General features: G+C 36.3%; 2 protein-coding genes across 8 annotated transcripts in view; one reads left to right on the forward strand and one right to left on the reverse strand.

Moving 5' to 3' along the window:
- The window catches only part of ATG13 (autophagy related 13), a 28,374-nt gene extending 23,260 nt beyond the window's left edge, over positions 1-5,114 (forward strand). For all 4 annotated transcript variants that reach the window (XM_070936324.1, XM_070936333.1, XM_070936343.1 and 1 more), the window contains one exon: positions 1,609-5,114. In XM_070936324.1, the coding sequence (XP_070792425.1) occupies positions 1,609-1,686 (78 nt within the window). In that variant the 3' untranslated portion in view covers positions 1,687-5,114. The remainder of the gene's footprint in view (positions 1-1,608) is intronic.
- Positions 5,115-8,388: 3,274 nt separating this feature from the next.
- Positions 8,389-17,868, reverse strand: part of ARHGAP1 (Rho GTPase activating protein 1) — a 76,586-nt gene continuing 67,106 nt past the window's right edge. For all 4 annotated transcript variants that reach the window (XM_070936446.1, XM_070936453.1, XM_070936464.1 and 1 more), the window contains 8 exons: positions 17,714-17,800; positions 15,236-15,334; positions 14,200-14,307; positions 13,831-13,907; positions 13,399-13,476; positions 13,123-13,251; positions 12,772-12,875; positions 8,389-11,665 (listed from right to left, as the gene is read on the reverse strand). In XM_070936446.1, the coding sequence (XP_070792547.1) occupies positions 11,486-11,665; positions 12,772-12,875; positions 13,123-13,251; positions 13,399-13,476; positions 13,831-13,907; positions 14,200-14,307; positions 15,236-15,334; positions 17,714-17,800 (862 nt within the window). In that variant the 3' untranslated portion in view covers positions 8,389-11,485. The remainder of the gene's footprint in view (positions 11,666-12,771; positions 12,876-13,122; positions 13,252-13,398; positions 13,477-13,830; positions 13,908-14,199; positions 14,308-15,235; positions 15,335-17,713; positions 17,801-17,868) is intronic.

Raw genomic sequence — 17,868 nt, forward strand, 5'->3', positions numbered from 1 at the left:
GAACTGCTTGGAAATCTGCCTGGAACTGCCAAAAATATGTTTAGTCCCGAGCTCATGATATGTAATAGCCACCCTAGGGACCCATATAGCTGCAAGATTTTCTTTTTCTCAGGGGTTTGAAGTTTTATACAAGTTTAAGTGTGTTTTCCAACAAACTAAAGGGCATTGATGGTTTGAATTTCACTCTGATGCCTAATACAGAACTTTGGTTAATAAATAAATAAGGTGTGGTCCTTTTTTGCTTTCTTGCATGTTAGTTCCTTTGTTTCAACAATTTTTGTCTGATTGTGGAAAGTTTTTTCCAATGCTTTGACTTTCATTAAATGCTGGGAAATAATTGATATTATGAAATCTATTTGGTGAAAAACAGCATAGCTTTAAATTCACCCCTCCTTGCAATTCCAATGTCTGACTCTTTGTATAGTGCTCTGTTTGGAAGGAGGGAACTAGTTAACCTTGAGCCTTGGAGGAAATTTGTAAAACAAATGTATCTTGAGAAAATACAGCTGGAGTAAATCCATGATAGATTCACTGTCATGGTCTCATATTGACTTGTACAGAGGTGTTTTTGATTTTCAATTAGTTGCTGTTTTGTATTCTATCTTTGTATTATTGGCAGTGGTGAAATCCTACCGGTTTGCACCGGTTTGGGCGAACTGGTAGTGATAAAAGTTACCAGTTTGGTGAACCAGTAGTAAAAAAAAGCTACTGATTGGTCCGAACCCGTATTTCTGACGATCAGCTGTGCTGCGCGATTTAAAATTGCTAGAAAGCAGGAAATCCTGCTTTCTAGTGAATCTAAATCACACGGCACAGCTGTTCCGCCCCCTGCTGTTCTACTTATCTTCCCGAGCCTTTTTCCGCATGCAGCGCGTTTGGCGTGCATTGCGCACGCAGCGTGCATTTGGTGTGCACTGCACATACGCGAGCAACGGACCTGTGGCAAACCGGGCAGGATTTCACCACTGATTATTGGGCCCTATATGGGTTTGAAAAGCATCTTTAGAAGTACAGATATGGACAGCTGCACTCTTAACATTTCACTTAGAAGCTTATTTGTGGGAAAGCAAGCTATAATTTTAGTAGTAATAAGTATCTTCAAGATCTATATGGGGGGTTATTAGATTCAAATATTATGTGAATGCTTTCCTATTGTGTGCTTTGCTTAGGTGGGTAGAGCTGTTTTTCCTAGGTTTTGGGAGATGCTCTTTATATTCTGTTGTGTAATGTGTTCTTACAGTTTAGAAAAGAACCATATGATTACGTATATTGATGGGTTCCACTGAGAGTAACTGGTTTGCTTTCTGTGAGCTAAGTATTTTATTCTTGGCAAATATGTAATGTAATACCTGAGATTCAAGTCCCATTTCTGCTTTTGAAACTCAAGGTTTTGGCTAAATTTTCTCATCTTTGTTTATTTAAATATATTGCAGCAGAGTCTGATTTCTTTCTATCTGCCATTTCACAATCATCTGAAGGAAATGTGCAAGTTTCCTGGTTAATGAAAGAGCTTTTTGAATGGGCATGCATTTCTTTCCTGCTGAGCACTGCAACTTTTGCCCACAGAGATTTCAATTTAGACACTTAACACATTTTCTCTCTCCACAGGACTCACTGCCAGAGAAATTGGCTGTTCACGAGAGGAACGTCAAAGAATTTGATGCTTTTGTAGAAACCTTACAGTAAAATTGAACCAAGTTAGAACAGCCTCGGACATCCTCTTCAGCACTCTGGAAAAGCAGGCCTATACATTTTGCACCTGCCTCCCTTCTGGGTCGTGTTATGTTGCATCAACAATTTCATTTGCTTCCTGGGCTTTGTCCGATGCAGAAACAAATGGGAATCACTTTGAACTGACCTTGTGATGAATTAATTCATTTTCCTTCTTGTTACAGTTGGCATCTGAAGCAGTATAGTGAAGAACAAAATGATCACTTTTGCCTTCTATTATCTCATCTGTAATGATTTTCTATTGCTTCTTCTTCCATCAACTGCTTTCTCTTTTCACTTGATTCAGTAGAACCATCACTTGAAAGGATCAAAACAGAATAATTCATGCTCATTGAATCCTGAACATTGCAGAATTAGTCTATTTTCAGTGAGTGTGTTTCATATACTACAACAGGTGATAATATTCACTTCTAATGCTCTAAATAATGGAAACAAAGTGTTGCACATCTGCATGCCGAAATAAGAAATGAAGACCACATTTTTTTCCCTTGCTGACAGTTGGGAATTAGTCCATAAGAGCAGAAAAAAAGTGTTTTTCATATATTTTTCCACCAACAGTAAAAAAAACAATGCCTGCCTAAGGCTAGACAAAAAGTCTTGTTGCTTTTGAAGAAGATTCAGAGTTCATGGGGTCTTCTTACAATTGCTAATTGTAAATATGTTACTGATCCTAATTCTTTAGGATTACTTAATTAGGGATCTTTAGTCCAAAGTTTTTACAGATGCTGCTGCTCTATGTTAAGAGAAATAAGAAATATTTATTATTCTAAAGGAAACTATATTTAAAGAAAAGTTGTATGTTATGTTTTCACATTGGTATGTGGCCATAGGCTGCTGTGTTCTTTGTCCCTGCAAAAGTGCTGTGAACAACCTTAAAAAGAATGAGGGCATCTTCCCTTTCCCCCCCCCCCCCCAAAAGCAGACGTTGTGCTGGGAAATTTATCTTTCCCAGAGATTGACTTGATTTCACTCTGTCCTCTTGGGGGTCTAGAAATGTCACAATTAAGATACGTTCTCTGGTGTAGTGAATTTGCAGAGTTCTAAAAAGCTGAGCTCTGTCATATTTGTAAAATAAATTTATGTAATCTGCAATGAATTAGAAAGTAACTTGGTATAGAAGTACATTTTATGAGATTTACGGTACTTGTTCTATCGTGCAACATTTTGTTTAAAGTTTTTTTTCCTAACGAGTTAGGCATTAAGTAATGCAATTGACTGGCATTTCTATGTGTTCTGTTTGCTCCATGTTCCACGCCAACTATTAGGAAAGGAAGGAAAAAGACATCCATATGAGTTCAGGGTTAGGCTCTGGCCACAAGTTCTTCCTTTCCATTGTCAAAAAACAGGCTGAGAATGCACCTCTATGCATATTTTAATGGGAGCAAGCATCTTTAAACTTTAGGAAGGTATTTTTTTAGTAAACCTGTTTAGAATTGAACTGCCATATACTGTACTGAAGAACGAAGATCATATCCTCTCATTCCTTCTGTCTTTCATCTTAGATGCTTTTGTATGATTGTTGCCTTTAGATATGAAGGATTTTTACAGTTTAAAATAATGGAATGTTGACTTCCTGAAGTATAATGCTCTGCTCCTATAGGTTTTGCTTGCTTGTGGTCTAAGATGGGGTGATGGGGGGGGGGGAGATTATTAGGGCAGTATACATCTTTCAGATAGGCTCTGGAATTTTCTGTTCCCTGCTGCTTTGCAGAAATGAGCAGAAAATTAAATCTTTTGTCTTCTAGCATGTATTTTATCTTAATGGCTCAAACTGTAAGAAATTTATTTAAATTGACTGAAAAATATCTTTTAAATTTATTTTCGAAGTACTTTTGATGTTGTTACACATTATTGGTCCACTGACAGTGGTGGGATTTAAGTGATTTAACAACCGGTTCTCTGCCCTAATGATTTCTTCCAACAACCAGTTTGCCAAACTGTTCAGCAAGTTAACAACCGGTTCTCCTGAAGGGGTGCAAACTGGCTGAATCCCACCACTGTCCACTGAAGAACACACATCTAAGTTTATACCTAAACTGCTCCTAAGCAAGGGTGTGTGTGCTTGTTTTGGGGCTCAGAATGATAGAAACATCAAAACTTTTTAAAAATAGATTGCAAGAAAGCAGCTCCACCCCATAGTCATATCTGCATAAAATAGGGCTTGATTCCCTGAGCCTTTTAGCTTTCTAATCAAAATATATGAATATAGGAAAAAAAGCATTCCTTATTATATTCTTCATGAGATGTCAGATGATGTAGAGCTATTTGTTTAAATAAGATTGGCTTTTCCAGCAGACTACAGGAGAGCCTATTCTTATAAATGATAATATCTGGTAAGGAAATTGCTTGTTTTTCTAATTTTCCTAATGCTCCTAAAAGTCACTTCTCTGCCAAAACAGAGAATTTTTTTGCACATTTACCTTGGCATTCATGTCACAATACTTATTTTGTTCTCCCTTCATTTTCACACTAAAATGCTGTGCCGATTAAAGGAATGTAGTCAAATATAGGTAGTCCTCGAGTTACAACCATTCATTATTGACATTTCAAAGCTATGAAAAAGTGACGTTAAGGCCCATCCTGTAAGTTGCGACCATTGCCCCACTGCTACTGAAAGTCACATGATTGCAATTTGGTTGTTTAACAACTGGCCCACTTTTACATTGGTTGCAGTGTCTTGGAGATTCATTGAATTATCACGTAATTTGCTTAAAACCATGGTTAAAAATTGACATAAAGTTGAGTTACTTGATGACTCAGTTAACGCATTGCTTAGTGATAAAAATTCCAGTCCCAATGATGGTTGTATGTTGAGAACTACCCGTAACTATTTATTCTCATAGTTCAAAATTATACAGATAAATTAATATAACTTCAATATCTTTGAATAGAATTACAAGTTACTCATGTTGATATTCATTTCCTGTTCAAGGTTTTTCTTACACTGAAATATCTACTGGATTGTATTCACTGGTCTGATTCTGATGTTCTACCAACGGAATAACCCTTTGAGAACTTCATAGATTTGGGGTCCTTGCGGGGGATAGGAAACAGCAAGAAATATGCTTACATAATATTATAAGATGTTGTTGTCTGAGTCTGGGTTGTTTATTCTTTGAAGAAAATTGCATTGCCTAACAAACATCAATTTACTCTCCCACATAAATCCTCTTATCAGGAATTCAGGTATAGATCTTCAAAGGATACATTTCTGTCTACTTGCATTACAGTGCTGTGAATCAGAATTTATACATAACAGGCAACATTCAAAAGCGTCAATTGAAGGATGAAGGTTCCTCCCCTGCATTTATTTGGAAACACTATTCAAAATATTCCACTACACATTCATACAATTTCGAATAAAACTTTTATGCTACTTTAAATTCATCCGTTCCATTGTCTTTTATACCAAAACTTCAGATATTAGCAAGGCAAAACAAAGCTATCTTCCTGTTAAAGCCGCCAAATTTCTAACTCTTCAGCTACTCTTTTTAGAATTGCCATTTTCATATCCTTTCCCAACATTTTTTTCAGAAATATGCCTCTCCAGATTCAATAAGACTTTCAAGTACGAATGCACATGATTGTATGAGAAGCAGACACACACACATAGAAGATGAGCTATGTCTGTTCGATTATGTATTGGAATTTTGAAAAAGAAAATGACAAAAATATTTTTTTAAGAAAAAGGTCAGCTATGAAACAAGTAATTTGGTAAGGTTTTCTATGACATCCACCTTGTCTCCCTTGCAGTTTAATGAAATAGTAGAAATTTGATAAATTACACTAAGACTAGAGAATTAGTACTTGAGAAAAAATAATTCAAATATTCCAAAAGCAATTTATAGACATGAAAGTGTCTAGAAGTGTCCTTTAGAACAGGAGAGAAACGTACTCGGAAGCCATCTAAAGTGATAGGAGGCAGCATATCTGCGTGTAAATATATACATAAATGTAACTAATAAACCTGTGATAGAGGCCCAGCTTTGTCAATATTTACATCAACTTTTATATTTCCGTAAAATGGAGACAGGCTGATTTAATTATGCTATCAGATTTTCATTTTAGGTTGGCAAGAATCTTTTGTTGTGGATTTATTTTTTTAATGATTTATATAACTACATTAATAAATATATATGCTATAAAAGTGTCTCATTTTTTCCATACTGAAAATATGTGCAATTTAAATTCTAAGGAAAATACAATATTATGTACAGAAACATTATGGTAAAGCTGGGTAAATGAAATCTGTGCATGTACAGTATTTGTACAATAAATCAATCACATATTAAAGCTCAGAAATTAGCTTGTACACATACTGGTAGTTTACAGAATGCACATCTCTCAGAGCTATCACAAACACATTAAAAAGTTACATACTAGGGTGTAATTCAAATACTAAAACCTTAAATGCAGGTGTGTCGGATACTACGAGCTAGTATCAACATTTGTACCCAAGGTAAAATTTTGCTTTGGGGATTAATGGATGCCTTAAGGCAGTGCTTCGCAAACCTGGTAAATTACTCAAAATTGGGTAAAAGTAGTCTTTCTTTGGATAACAACACACAAACCCATTACCCATTCAGAGGGACAGGGACATTTATTTGACTAAAAGTGTTTAACCTACATGGGGTAAAAAAGATTTTCTGATAAGTGATTTGAGATAATGAAGGAAAGTTAGGGAAGCACCGCCTTAAATTTTTTTTCCCCATGTGACATCCTCCCCGTCTGCTATGCTCCCCAGCTCAACTGAGGAGATGTTATGGGGCAAAAATGAATGAATTTTGCTTCTGCAAGGCTTAAGATGTTTAGTTATCTTCGGTAGATAAGAGAGTGAAATCATTCCATGACACTCCATGTAGTACATTGCAGTTGCATGCAATCTATGGATGATGGGTTGGACACCTTTGGCTATGCATTTCCAGAGAAGACTTAATATCAGTTTAAGTACATACTCAGTTATAAGGAAGAAAAGGCTTTTGCAGCTATAATTTCCATAAACAAAAATCATCTTGTCTCAACATGTCACATGGGAACCAAATACAATATTTGGATAGCAATTTCTACCCTTTGAAATCTCCCAGTTCCCCAAAGAGAAAACATGGTAACCATATTTATGCTGGACCATGTTCTCAGCATTTTCTATGGAAAATTTAAAAAAAGCATTTCTCTGGAAATTAAAAAGAAAAAAAGAAAAATGGTTGTGAGAGCAAATACTTAGAAAAAATAAAGTGACTCTTGCCCCACATTATAAACATTTGCCTGATCCATTTCTATGCTATGAAGGACTATATCCAAATCCTAAAAGAAGGTTCCGGTTTTTAAAAAAACAAAAGCTTTCTGCTTGATAGTTCATGGACATTTTACAAGTTTCTATTTTTTTATTTGATAACATTTAACTTTTTAAAAGTTAAATATAGTACTAGAATCAGAATTCAGTCCCCTACTTTTGAATTTTTGAAGTGTCAACACAAGGGTTCATCAATGGTAGAATATATTAATATACCATACTAAAATAGTGTGATTCTTCCCGTTACCTCACTAATTTCAATGAGACTCATGTTATTAGTCAATTATCTCACAACGTATCATTTTCTTAGAGTGAAAGCCAAAATTAACATTTTTTTAAAAAAAAAATCCTTTTCCTGTTTACTTTTAATATATCAATTTCCCAGTCACTATAAATATTTTCATTTTTATTCCAAAGAGCAATATGATTATATCCAAATTTGGAATATTTAGCTGTAAATATAGATAAGGGATAGGACAGAAGAAAAGTTTATGGTTCTCACAGTTGACGTTATTCTAGTTTTTATAATAGTCCTCAATCCTGGCAAGCAAATATGCCCTCCCTCAAAGGAACATATATGTACTTCACATAGGACCAAACTTTATCTTCAGAAGCTGGATGCTTTTTTTTTTTTTTTTTTTTAATTTGATTTATATGCCGCCCTTCTCCGGAGACTCAGGGCGGCTTACAATGCGTTTAGTAATAGCCTTCATACTTTTGTATATTTATACAAAGTCAGCTTATTGCCCCCACAAACTGGGTCCTCATTTCACCTACCTTAGAAAGGATGGAAGGCTGAGTCAACCTTGAGCCTTGGAGAGATTTGAACCAGCAGTAAATTGCAGGCAGCTGTGTTAATAACAGGGTGCGTAGACCACTGTGCTATCAAGGCTCTTTCTAGCTTTCTTTTCAAGAGTTAGTGAGATCATTACCTAGAAAAGGTAAAAGTAGCAAGAGCCTGTTCTGGACAGGTTAGCCATCAATGAGATCCTAATTTCAGATTTATTCCTCTTTAGTTATAGTGAAGATACATACAAATATTTGGATGTGTAGTAACATTACTCCAGATCTGAAAGCAACTAATTAATTAAAGCAGCCATAGTAGAGTTAGTGGAGAAACATAGTGGAAAAACTCTAGATAAAATGGACTACACGATATCTAATAAGCATTGATTTATACTTAATAGGAACATTGTGTTGGATCCAACCAATACAACGGGTTTAAGAATGAAAAAAAATAGTTTCTATGTTTTCAAGTATTAAGCAGTCAATACTTGAAAATATAGGAGTCAATAGGAAGTGCCTATTATTAAAAAGCATCTCTTAATAACTAGTCTTAGAATAACAAATTGAGAAGCACACCAAAATTTGTTATTGGCTTTGAGTGTTTATTGAAGTACAAAAAGTGCAAACTGTGAATACAAGATTGGTACCATTGGAAGGAAATAAACAAGGATATGTAAATAAAAGTCACAGTAACAACCCCCAGCCTTGCTCCCAATAAACAATCAAAAGAAGGAACAGCAACAAAAATTACCACATGAAGACCTCACTGGAGAGTGTGCAATAAGGGCTCATTTGGCCATGTAATATTTGGCTGAGGCAGCACACATAAGACATCCAGATTGGACTCAACATCAGCAGTATTACCCAAAAATTGTTGTGTCAGTACAAGCAGAGGAGTAGCTGTTAACAAAGTGGGCACAGAATGGTTTCCAAGGATGCCAAAGAATCAGTGGATTTAATAACAGGCAAAAGAGGAATAAAGTGGAGACATAGTGCTCCATCAACAGATACTGAGGTCAATATCTAACATGAAAGCCAAGCAACAATGAACAGGAATACATAGATGTATCACCGAAGGGACAAAAGAGGAGAGGAAGTATAGCCACAAGAAACTATCAAGTTCTATTAGAAAAGGAGGTGAGAAGACATAAACAGCTACATGAATGCTGCTCCTCTAATTACTCTGACTGCTTGGATATCCTAATTCAGGCAGCAGGCATTTTGGAAATAAAAACTTGGGAGTGCAGTGTTAGTTCAAACCACGTATTTCATTCTTTTAAACAGTCTAGCCCAATCACAGGTCTATGGCTAGCTATGGTTTCAAGAAGGCAAAATGATAAAAGATAAAGAAACAAAGCAATCCTATGCTATAGATTTTCTGGTAGCGCTCAGCAAAGTGAGAAAATTAAAGGTTATTTACACTGGCTCACTTCTACAGTTTTGCAAGTTTGCTTTAATAATATGCTACACTTAACAAGATATATTTTATAACCTGGCAACGCAAAGTCACATTCAGGAGTTTGAAATCTATGTAGTTGATAAATGTGCCATTGCCCAGGTATGACAATACTGAACCCCTAAGAAACTATTTTGTCTCCAATTTATGTTAACGTAATTCTGAAACTAATTCAGTATAGAAATTATAGTTTGGGTAAAGGGACTGAACTTGCAGCGCTGGGACCTTACTAGTCTAAATTACAGTTTCTGTACAATCAGTTTCTTTTCCACCTGGGCATTTTTAATAAACAAAGCAATACTTCTACAGCTTAGAATCAGACCAAATCTAGTCTCAATTCACAATGGCATGCTATAAAAAAATAGCCTACAAGCTATTCATGGCCTGAAATATAAAACAATGAAGCTAATATTGATATAGTTTCTACACAAGGCCACTCCTCATTTAGTCATGCTAAATAGTATTATATAAAAGACATTAAGAAAAAAAAAACCTTTTGATAATCTTCATAACTTTCTAGCTGAAAGGGTCCCATGTTTCTTTAGACTAAACACTATGTACAACATATCAGATTAATCTTACATGCCTTAATAAAGGAGATGTTAGCACATCAGCCCCTCTTCAACTACCTTAATCTGCCATTCCTGGTTATCACTAACAGTTTGGGAATTTTTTCAGTTACTACTAGAGCTCTTACTCCAGCTCAACTACTGGCACAGATAACCCAGGTGCACTTTTTAGTTCTCATTGATCATTTGTTAATTATAAGCATAACAAATAATTTGATTACGTAATTTCAGTGAACTATGGGGTAAAAAACATTGCTACTTTTTATAATTGTATGATTTTGGCCCTCTACCTTGTAGGGTCAACTTACAGCTATGTGGCCATATCCAGCTGCCAACAGAGGTGTCAGCAGGACATAATGGAAATGTTCAGATTCTATTTTAAAACTATGACTGCTAAAGACATTGTAGGACACTGCTATTGGTATATAAATTAAGACTAGCTCTTGCAAAACTAATTTCATGAGACAGTCAAAAAGAGACACTCAAAAAAGCCAGATAAACCTACTACAGGGCTCTCTCAGTTCCTAGAAAAAGAGAAAGCATGCATCAAATCTCTCAAGTGCCAAGGAAACCAAAGGTGCATCAGTGTCATTTTGACTAAGTCAAAAAGCTACATTTGAGTCCCATAAGGAAAAGATGGTAGAAACAAATGCATTCTTTAATAGTTTTGGCACAGTAGATCCCAGCAGATTAGGATAAGGTTTGGCCCTGTTATGAAGCTTTTCCTTGAAAACAAATCTAATTCCAATGGCTAAAGTGCTGCAACCAGAACCACCTAATAGCACATTTCCCCTGTTTCAGTCACAGGTATGGCCAACACTTGATCTGGACTTTGGCAGAGAGGAGCTGGCCTGTTTGAATGCATATCAATACACATACACATATTTGAATTCATTATCTGCCAATTAAAAAGGAAAGGCTTGCTGCCAAGGCCAATTTGAAATAAATTGCTGGCAAAGTCTACAGGAGAATATTGAAAAGGCAGAAAAGTGAGCTCTCTTGTTTCCAAGAGCACGAATCTTTACATAACAGGAACATCTGATAACAGATCAAGTGTCAGAGCTGCATGAAATCTATAGATAAGTTTTCAGGCACTTAAGCCAGTTGTACTATGGTTCAGTTTTGCCAGGGACTAAGTCCACGTGTCCATCAAAGGTATAAAGTGTATTCAGCAAGTCACTATCAGTATTAAAGAGGATTGCCTGACTTGGGCACCTGTGAAGAATTAATTTGGACCAGAGAACCAATTGAGATAATTTCTACCCTAATCCGCTCCCTCGGGGCCTGGTACTAAGAGAAAGCAGTTCCACTGACAGCTAAAGAAACTTATCTATATGACATCTTTGGGAAAGGGAAGGAGATAAAACATTTAAGAACAAGCTGAATCCTACTACCAGTACTCAAGACAGAATAGCCAAGGTAGAACTTGATTTTTAAGATCTGCTTTCTCTCCTCATCTGATAAGCCCCCTCTTGCAAAACCCTCCATATATACAAACAAGCGAACTGTATCCATCTTTCACATTACACACCACCTGGAACTTCCTCAGAATGGCCACATCTCCAAAGCAAGGTAGAAAAGAAAAGGAGGAGAAGAAGAAGAAAGGAATGATCACAGTGGACACAGAGCGTGCTAGCACAAACAGCTTATGGCTCAAGCATCTGTGTTCTGGAAAAGCTGCATCTGGTTGTCCAAGAGGAACTTGGTAAAGGTGTTGATAGGATTGATGGCTTTGAGGGTTATAGCTGCATCTTTAGCCCACAACAGATTTGGGCCAAAAACTACTGCCAGATTGGCATTGGTCATCTTGTTGATATCACTGTTGGCAGAGACCTACATGTGAAGTAATGGGAAAGAAAGAGAAAGAAGATTTATTCTTACCACTTGAAAGAAAACAGGAATTTGATTCAATGCTTCTTAGCTCCTTACCATCTATTCAACTCTCAGATTACACATAAAGACCAAAGTTGTCTTGCATATAAAATAGTGATATTTGGAGTTTCAAATACCTGCTGTTTAGTAGACTACAAGCCTTTAATTACAAATCTTTTTTTCTTCCCCGTTTATAGAATCAGTCATCTACTAATTTCTTTTACTCTGTTGGTTTCAAACTTTTCTGGAATAACATAACAAAAATCTAATTGGCTGATATTTATTTGTCAATTTATAAGCCACTTCAACTGTCTAAGTTGAAGTGGTTTAACACACATTGTGAGTTGAGTGATCTTATACATTTGATTGGTTTAAGGAATGTATAAAGCTATCCACTTCTACAATGACTAGGCACCTGTAATTGTTTAATGGTCAGAGTCTTAGGAAGGACCCACCATAGTGATTTGATTTCAACATGGCTATAGAAATTTTCTAATCACTGCTCAACAATGAAGTGCTTTGGGGGAACCTGAGCCTTAACTTTTCACAAGTAGAATATTTGTCCGTGCCTGGGGAAAGGGGATCAGGATGGAGCACAATAGAAGAGATACAGATTGGATACACAGGAAAAATTTAAGTTCACCTATTGTAGCATCTCATTTCCAAATAGTAACTAATAATAACAACAACTTATTAAACTTGTATGCTGTCCATCTTTCAACAACTCTGGACAGCTTGTCACAAGCAAATAAAAAAATTTCAATAAATTTAAACATAGAAGATTAAAGATGAGAAGCATGAGGAAACAAAGGGCCTTATGCTCCCTCACAGGGTGAAGATCAAAGTCTTCACAGATCTTCTAAACAATGTATCTCACATTCAGATTTAGATTATTTCCAAATACAGAATTATACAAAATTAATGGAGGGTGCCTATCATATTATGATGATTAATAAGTGATAGGCACCGACCATTAACTTTTCAAATTTGTTTTAAAACTACATAAACCAGCTATCATCACATCTTACGACTGAGAATTTGAAAAGTATGTAATACACTAATCTCACCTGCCCAAGAAAATTCATTAATAAACACAGAACTTGATAGTTTTCCTCTGGGAGAGTCTGAAGTGTTTTGCGAACAATATCTATACTCTTTTCTTCTTCCATATCTTAAAGGAAAAGAAAACAAGTGTGATATGCACCAACATTCCCAATTCTAGCTAATATAGGGAGAGATTATCTTGCAGAGAAAAAACACTTGAAAAGGAATGGGTCTCTTAATCAATAGAAATTTAATTATATTAACTTGAAAAAAATAAGTGGTCTCCTACTGTCAAAGAAAATCGTAACTCTGGGCCCGGCATTCTGAGAAAAGATTACTGATATGGGATTAGGACCATCTTGATAAGCACTCACTGTAGAAATTGACAACATCACTGTAGAGGCCAAAGGTGAGCAAAGGCTCAGGCAGATCCCTCAAGAAGGTCTTGAGAATAACAGCAGGAAGATGCACATCCTCATATGTTGCAAAATCCACAGGCAATCCTGGGTAAGACAGAATAAAGTGTTTTAGAGCAATAGCCAAAGCATAACGTGCAATATGGCAGACGTTCCATGTGCCAAGGGCAAATTTAAAGCCCATACAGAAGGGAAAGACAAGAAGGGAAGGGACTACCTTGAGAAGACATTTACCCATGTTGTATTTCTGTTGAACCTCTCTTACTGTTTGTGTATTTGCAGATCGCCGGAAAATCCCCTGTGTGGTAAGAGCTGAAAGAGGCGGGAAGGGAAAGAGCTCAGAGTAACTGTATGATCACAGACATGAACAATAAACATTATGTAGCCCTAAAAACAATCTATTGGCATCTATTCTGCCAGTTATAGAACTGGACAATTAATCAAGAAGATTGAAAGTTCTCCAAAGGATTTAGAGAATTTTTGCCCATGATATTTGCATGGAAACAGCTACAATACTGCTATATATGGGATTGCACTGTTTTTCAGTGTGGAATTAGAAAAATGCTAAGACATCTGAAAATAGCTAAGATCATCCAAGCAAAACATCCCTGTAGGAGATACTAGAAGGGACAAATCAATTTGAACATGGATTTTCCTTGCTCTTACCATGCTCTTGTAGATAAACAGTGGTTTCTCTGATCACCAATGGGATAGGATTCCGGTCTGAGCTCTTCTCCTTCAGCCTGTTGGTAGAAGAGAGGCTTAATTGTTTATCGTTCCTTTGCAAGAAGCTAGAAATAATTTTACACCAACCTTTCTAAAAGAATCACTCACACGACACACATATTATTTGGGGGATGGGGGTGGAGAAAAGACTCTGAAACTAGCTAATATCCAGGGTCTCTCTGGCCGTGATCTTGGTAGCTCAGCCTGGCAGCAGTAATTGGATTGGAAACATTAATAATACTACTATCCAGAGAAAGTGTGCAGCCATCACTATTACACCAACTAAAATAAAGAGATGGAAATACTCACTGTTGGAGAGAAATACCAAACTGTTGATTTGGCAGAGGTGGACGGGGTGGTGTTGCTTTCTGAGGCACCTGGGCAGGTTTTTGTAGTGATCTCAGATACTCATCATACCTACAATGAAAGAAACATTGGTATGTATGAAATCTCTCCTACACTAAAAAATTCTTATTTAATTAGTTCCATTGATGCACTGCTTTGTGAAAGAATGCCCTACAATATACTCTCTATAACAGTTACACCGTCTGCTTGTTTGCTAACTAACTAACTAACTGTTAGAAACCCTCTAATAAAAGCTAGGACATCAAGGTCATAGGCAACTGAGCAGAAACAAGTAATTTGGAATGAGCAGGTTAGATCTATAGTGTACTAAAGATGGCACCTAAAATAATCTCTGCTTAAGAAAGTTAAGAGTAAGTTCTCAAGTATAAGGTAAAGGAACAATAAGACAGCTGAATAACTGGGAGAAAGTATCCAACACAAAGACTGTATAAAAATGTCTCCCCATGTTTTGCTGGGAGGCATCCAAATGGTTCAAAGTACAGGTAGTCCTCGACTTATGATCACAACTGAGCCCAAAATTTCCATTGCTAAACAAGAGAGTTGTTAAGTGAGTTTTCACCCATTTTATGACCTTTCTTGCCACAGTTGTTAAGTGAATCACTGCAGTTAAATCTGTAACCCAGTTGTTATGTAAACCTGGCTTCCTCATTGACTTTGCTTGTCAGAAGGTCATAAAAGGGGATCCCATGACCCCGGAACACTGCAACCGTCATAAATACATGCCAGTTCTCCAGCATCTGAATTTTGATCATGTGATCATGGGGATGCTGCAACAGTTGTAAGTGTGAAAAACAGTCGTAAGTCCCTTTTTTCAGTGCCGTTGTAATTTCAAATGGTCACTAAATAAACGATTGTAAGTCAAGGACTGCCTGTATCATACCAAATGTGCAAAGAAACAAAACACTGCAGGCCCTTTTCTTGACTCCCTTCTTAATACAGCATCCTCCACAGAAGCTGGAAATAAGCAATCTGTTCTCACTTTAGCACCTGGCTTGGGATTCCCAACTGTTCCAACTTCACATGCTCCTCAAGGTCACTCAGATAGTTTGCATAGAATATCTTCCGTCCAAACTTAAAGCTGCAAGACAATTGATAGCCCGGTACATGAAAAAATAAATAAAATAATAAGTACACTCAAGGATGAGATGAACACACAAAAATGGCATTGAGAAGGATGCTCTTGTGCAGTAGTTAGGAGGATATACTGTCCTGTTGTCCCTGCATCATTGGCAATTTACAGTATATATTACTAAAATTCTTCATGTTTAGATTTCTCAATGAACTAAAAATGGATCCTTTTCCAAATGTAGTGCTACAGAAATTTATTTATAAAAGAAACCTCAGTCTTTTGCAATAAATCATTTACAGAGGAGAAGAAATCCTTAGCAATCAGCTGACTGGAAGATTTCCAACACTAAACAATACAAGTAGCAACTCAACACAAGTTAAGCATTTTTGATCCCCATAGGGCAAAGGCATTTGTTTAGGATATGTAAAAACAATAATCATAAAGTAGCTGCATTATGGAAACTATCAGTAAATAACAGTGTGTTTCAGTATTATTTTTCATTGCTGAACTACTGGACTGCAGGCAATATTTGCACTATGCAAGAAAATAAGTAGAAAATGGAAATATGGTATCCTTTTTCCTTTTGTTTTATTACATACTCCTCAGAACAAAATTAACTCTAGAGGGGAAAATGCAAGAATATTTTGAACAAACATGGAACATTATTGTAAAATTACAGCATTGTGGTATATGAGATGTACACATAGAAAGGTAGCCTTGTTATATGCCATCTCATCTGCAGTTTCATTGCTTGGAAAATCCAATCCAATCCGATCCTAGTTATTTGTACTGAATGATTCATGTAGCCCCTGTTTTGAAATTGAACTTAAACTACTGATACACAACAGTTGGGTTGTGGTAAACAGTGGTGGGTTTCTACCGGTTTGCCCCGGTTCAGGCGAACCGGTAGTGGTGGCGACAGGAGACTCCGCCCACCTGCCCGGACGTCATAACCAATGCTCTGCACATGCGCAGAAGGTTCTGTGCATGCACAGAAACGCCGCACGTGAGCAAAGCAAGCGTGTGCACACACACACTCACAATTCCAAACCAGTAGCGAAGGTAAGTAGAACCCACTACTGGTGGTAAAAGAAAGAGTTGGAACCCTGAGAGATCCAGATAAAAAATGAAGTTATCTATATCCTCCCATAATAATCCATGAACTACACAGCTGTAAAATAAATAATAGAATTGTAGTATTAAAAGGTGCCATTTAAGCGATGTGATCCAACTCCTGCTCAACACAGGAATCAAATTTAAATCATTCCCAACAAATGCCTAACTTCCACATGAAGACATCCATCTCAGAATAATTGTTGAAGTGTTTTTATTGTTCCTTTCAATATTCAATTACAATCTGCCTTCCATTCTGTAATTTTCACTCATTTTTCTGTGTTTTGCACAAGAACGCAGAGACTTTGAGCTGTTTCTACGAAAAAGTTATTTGAAGAGTACTAGCATACTCTTACCATATTCTTTCAAGAGTAATGTTCTCTCTGTCACTCCTTGTAAAATGTAACTTCCAGTCCCTTCATCAGTCTTATTACCCTTCTCTGCTCTTATTCTAGTTTCTCTGAATCCTGTTGTATTGCCAGGAACTGGAGAATTTTTTTAATTAGTTTTTTTATAGTCAAACCACACTGCTGGCTCATGTTTGGTTTATAATCACCTGCTGTTCCAAGAACATCTTACAAATACTATTACCAAGCCATATAGTTTCCAGCTTATGACTTTGGATTTAATTTTGGTTTCCTAAGTGAAGAGCTTTACATTTGCTTCTGTTCAATTTCATTCTGTTACACTTAGTCTATTTTGCCATCTATCAAAATGGTTTTGAATTTTATTTATGGAATTAGCTATCACATCCATTACTGCGTCATTTGCAGATCTGATAAGCATTACCTCCACCTCTTCAATCAAATCGTAAAAATAATAAAAAAACAGAGAGCCCAGGACTCAGCCTTGGAGCATCTCACTTGATACCTTTCTCTAGACTGATAAGGAATCATTGATGAGTGCTTTTTTGAGTATGATTTTTGAGGCAGGTATGTGGCTCTTCAACTATCATTTCACCAGCCTAAATTTAACAGATTGCTAATCAAAATATCATGAGACACCGGATGGAATGCTTTGCTAAACCAAATATAAAAACCATATATAACAGCTTTCTCAGCCCAATTCATCCATTTTTGTAAGGAAAAAATTAGGGAAATAATGCATCCTCAAACTCTTTCCTGGAAGGAAGACAAAAACAATATAATTTTTAAAATTTCAACTTATAATTGTAAGCCTACTTTAAAAAAACACTAAAAGAACCATGTTTCACTTCCTAACCACTTTATACTACATCCATACTATTACCAACAAAGCATCTTCATGTTTTCATACCTGATCAAGGGCTTAAAGAGAATCAGCAGTGTCTTGATAAACATAGTTGGATGCACAATGAACAATGCTTTGATGTTCTTTTTGTATCTGAAACACAAAGAATTATGATTTATCTGAAACAATTTTTAACTGAAAAGAATTTGATTTGCTATTAA

This window comes from Pituophis catenifer, unplaced genomic scaffold (genome assembly GCF_029215685.1).
Source record: "Pituophis catenifer annectens isolate HBS135680 unplaced genomic scaffold, rPitCat1.0.hap2 SCAF_1, whole genome shotgun sequence".
Taxonomy (NCBI): Eukaryota; Metazoa; Chordata; class Lepidosauria; order Squamata; family Colubridae; genus Pituophis; species Pituophis catenifer.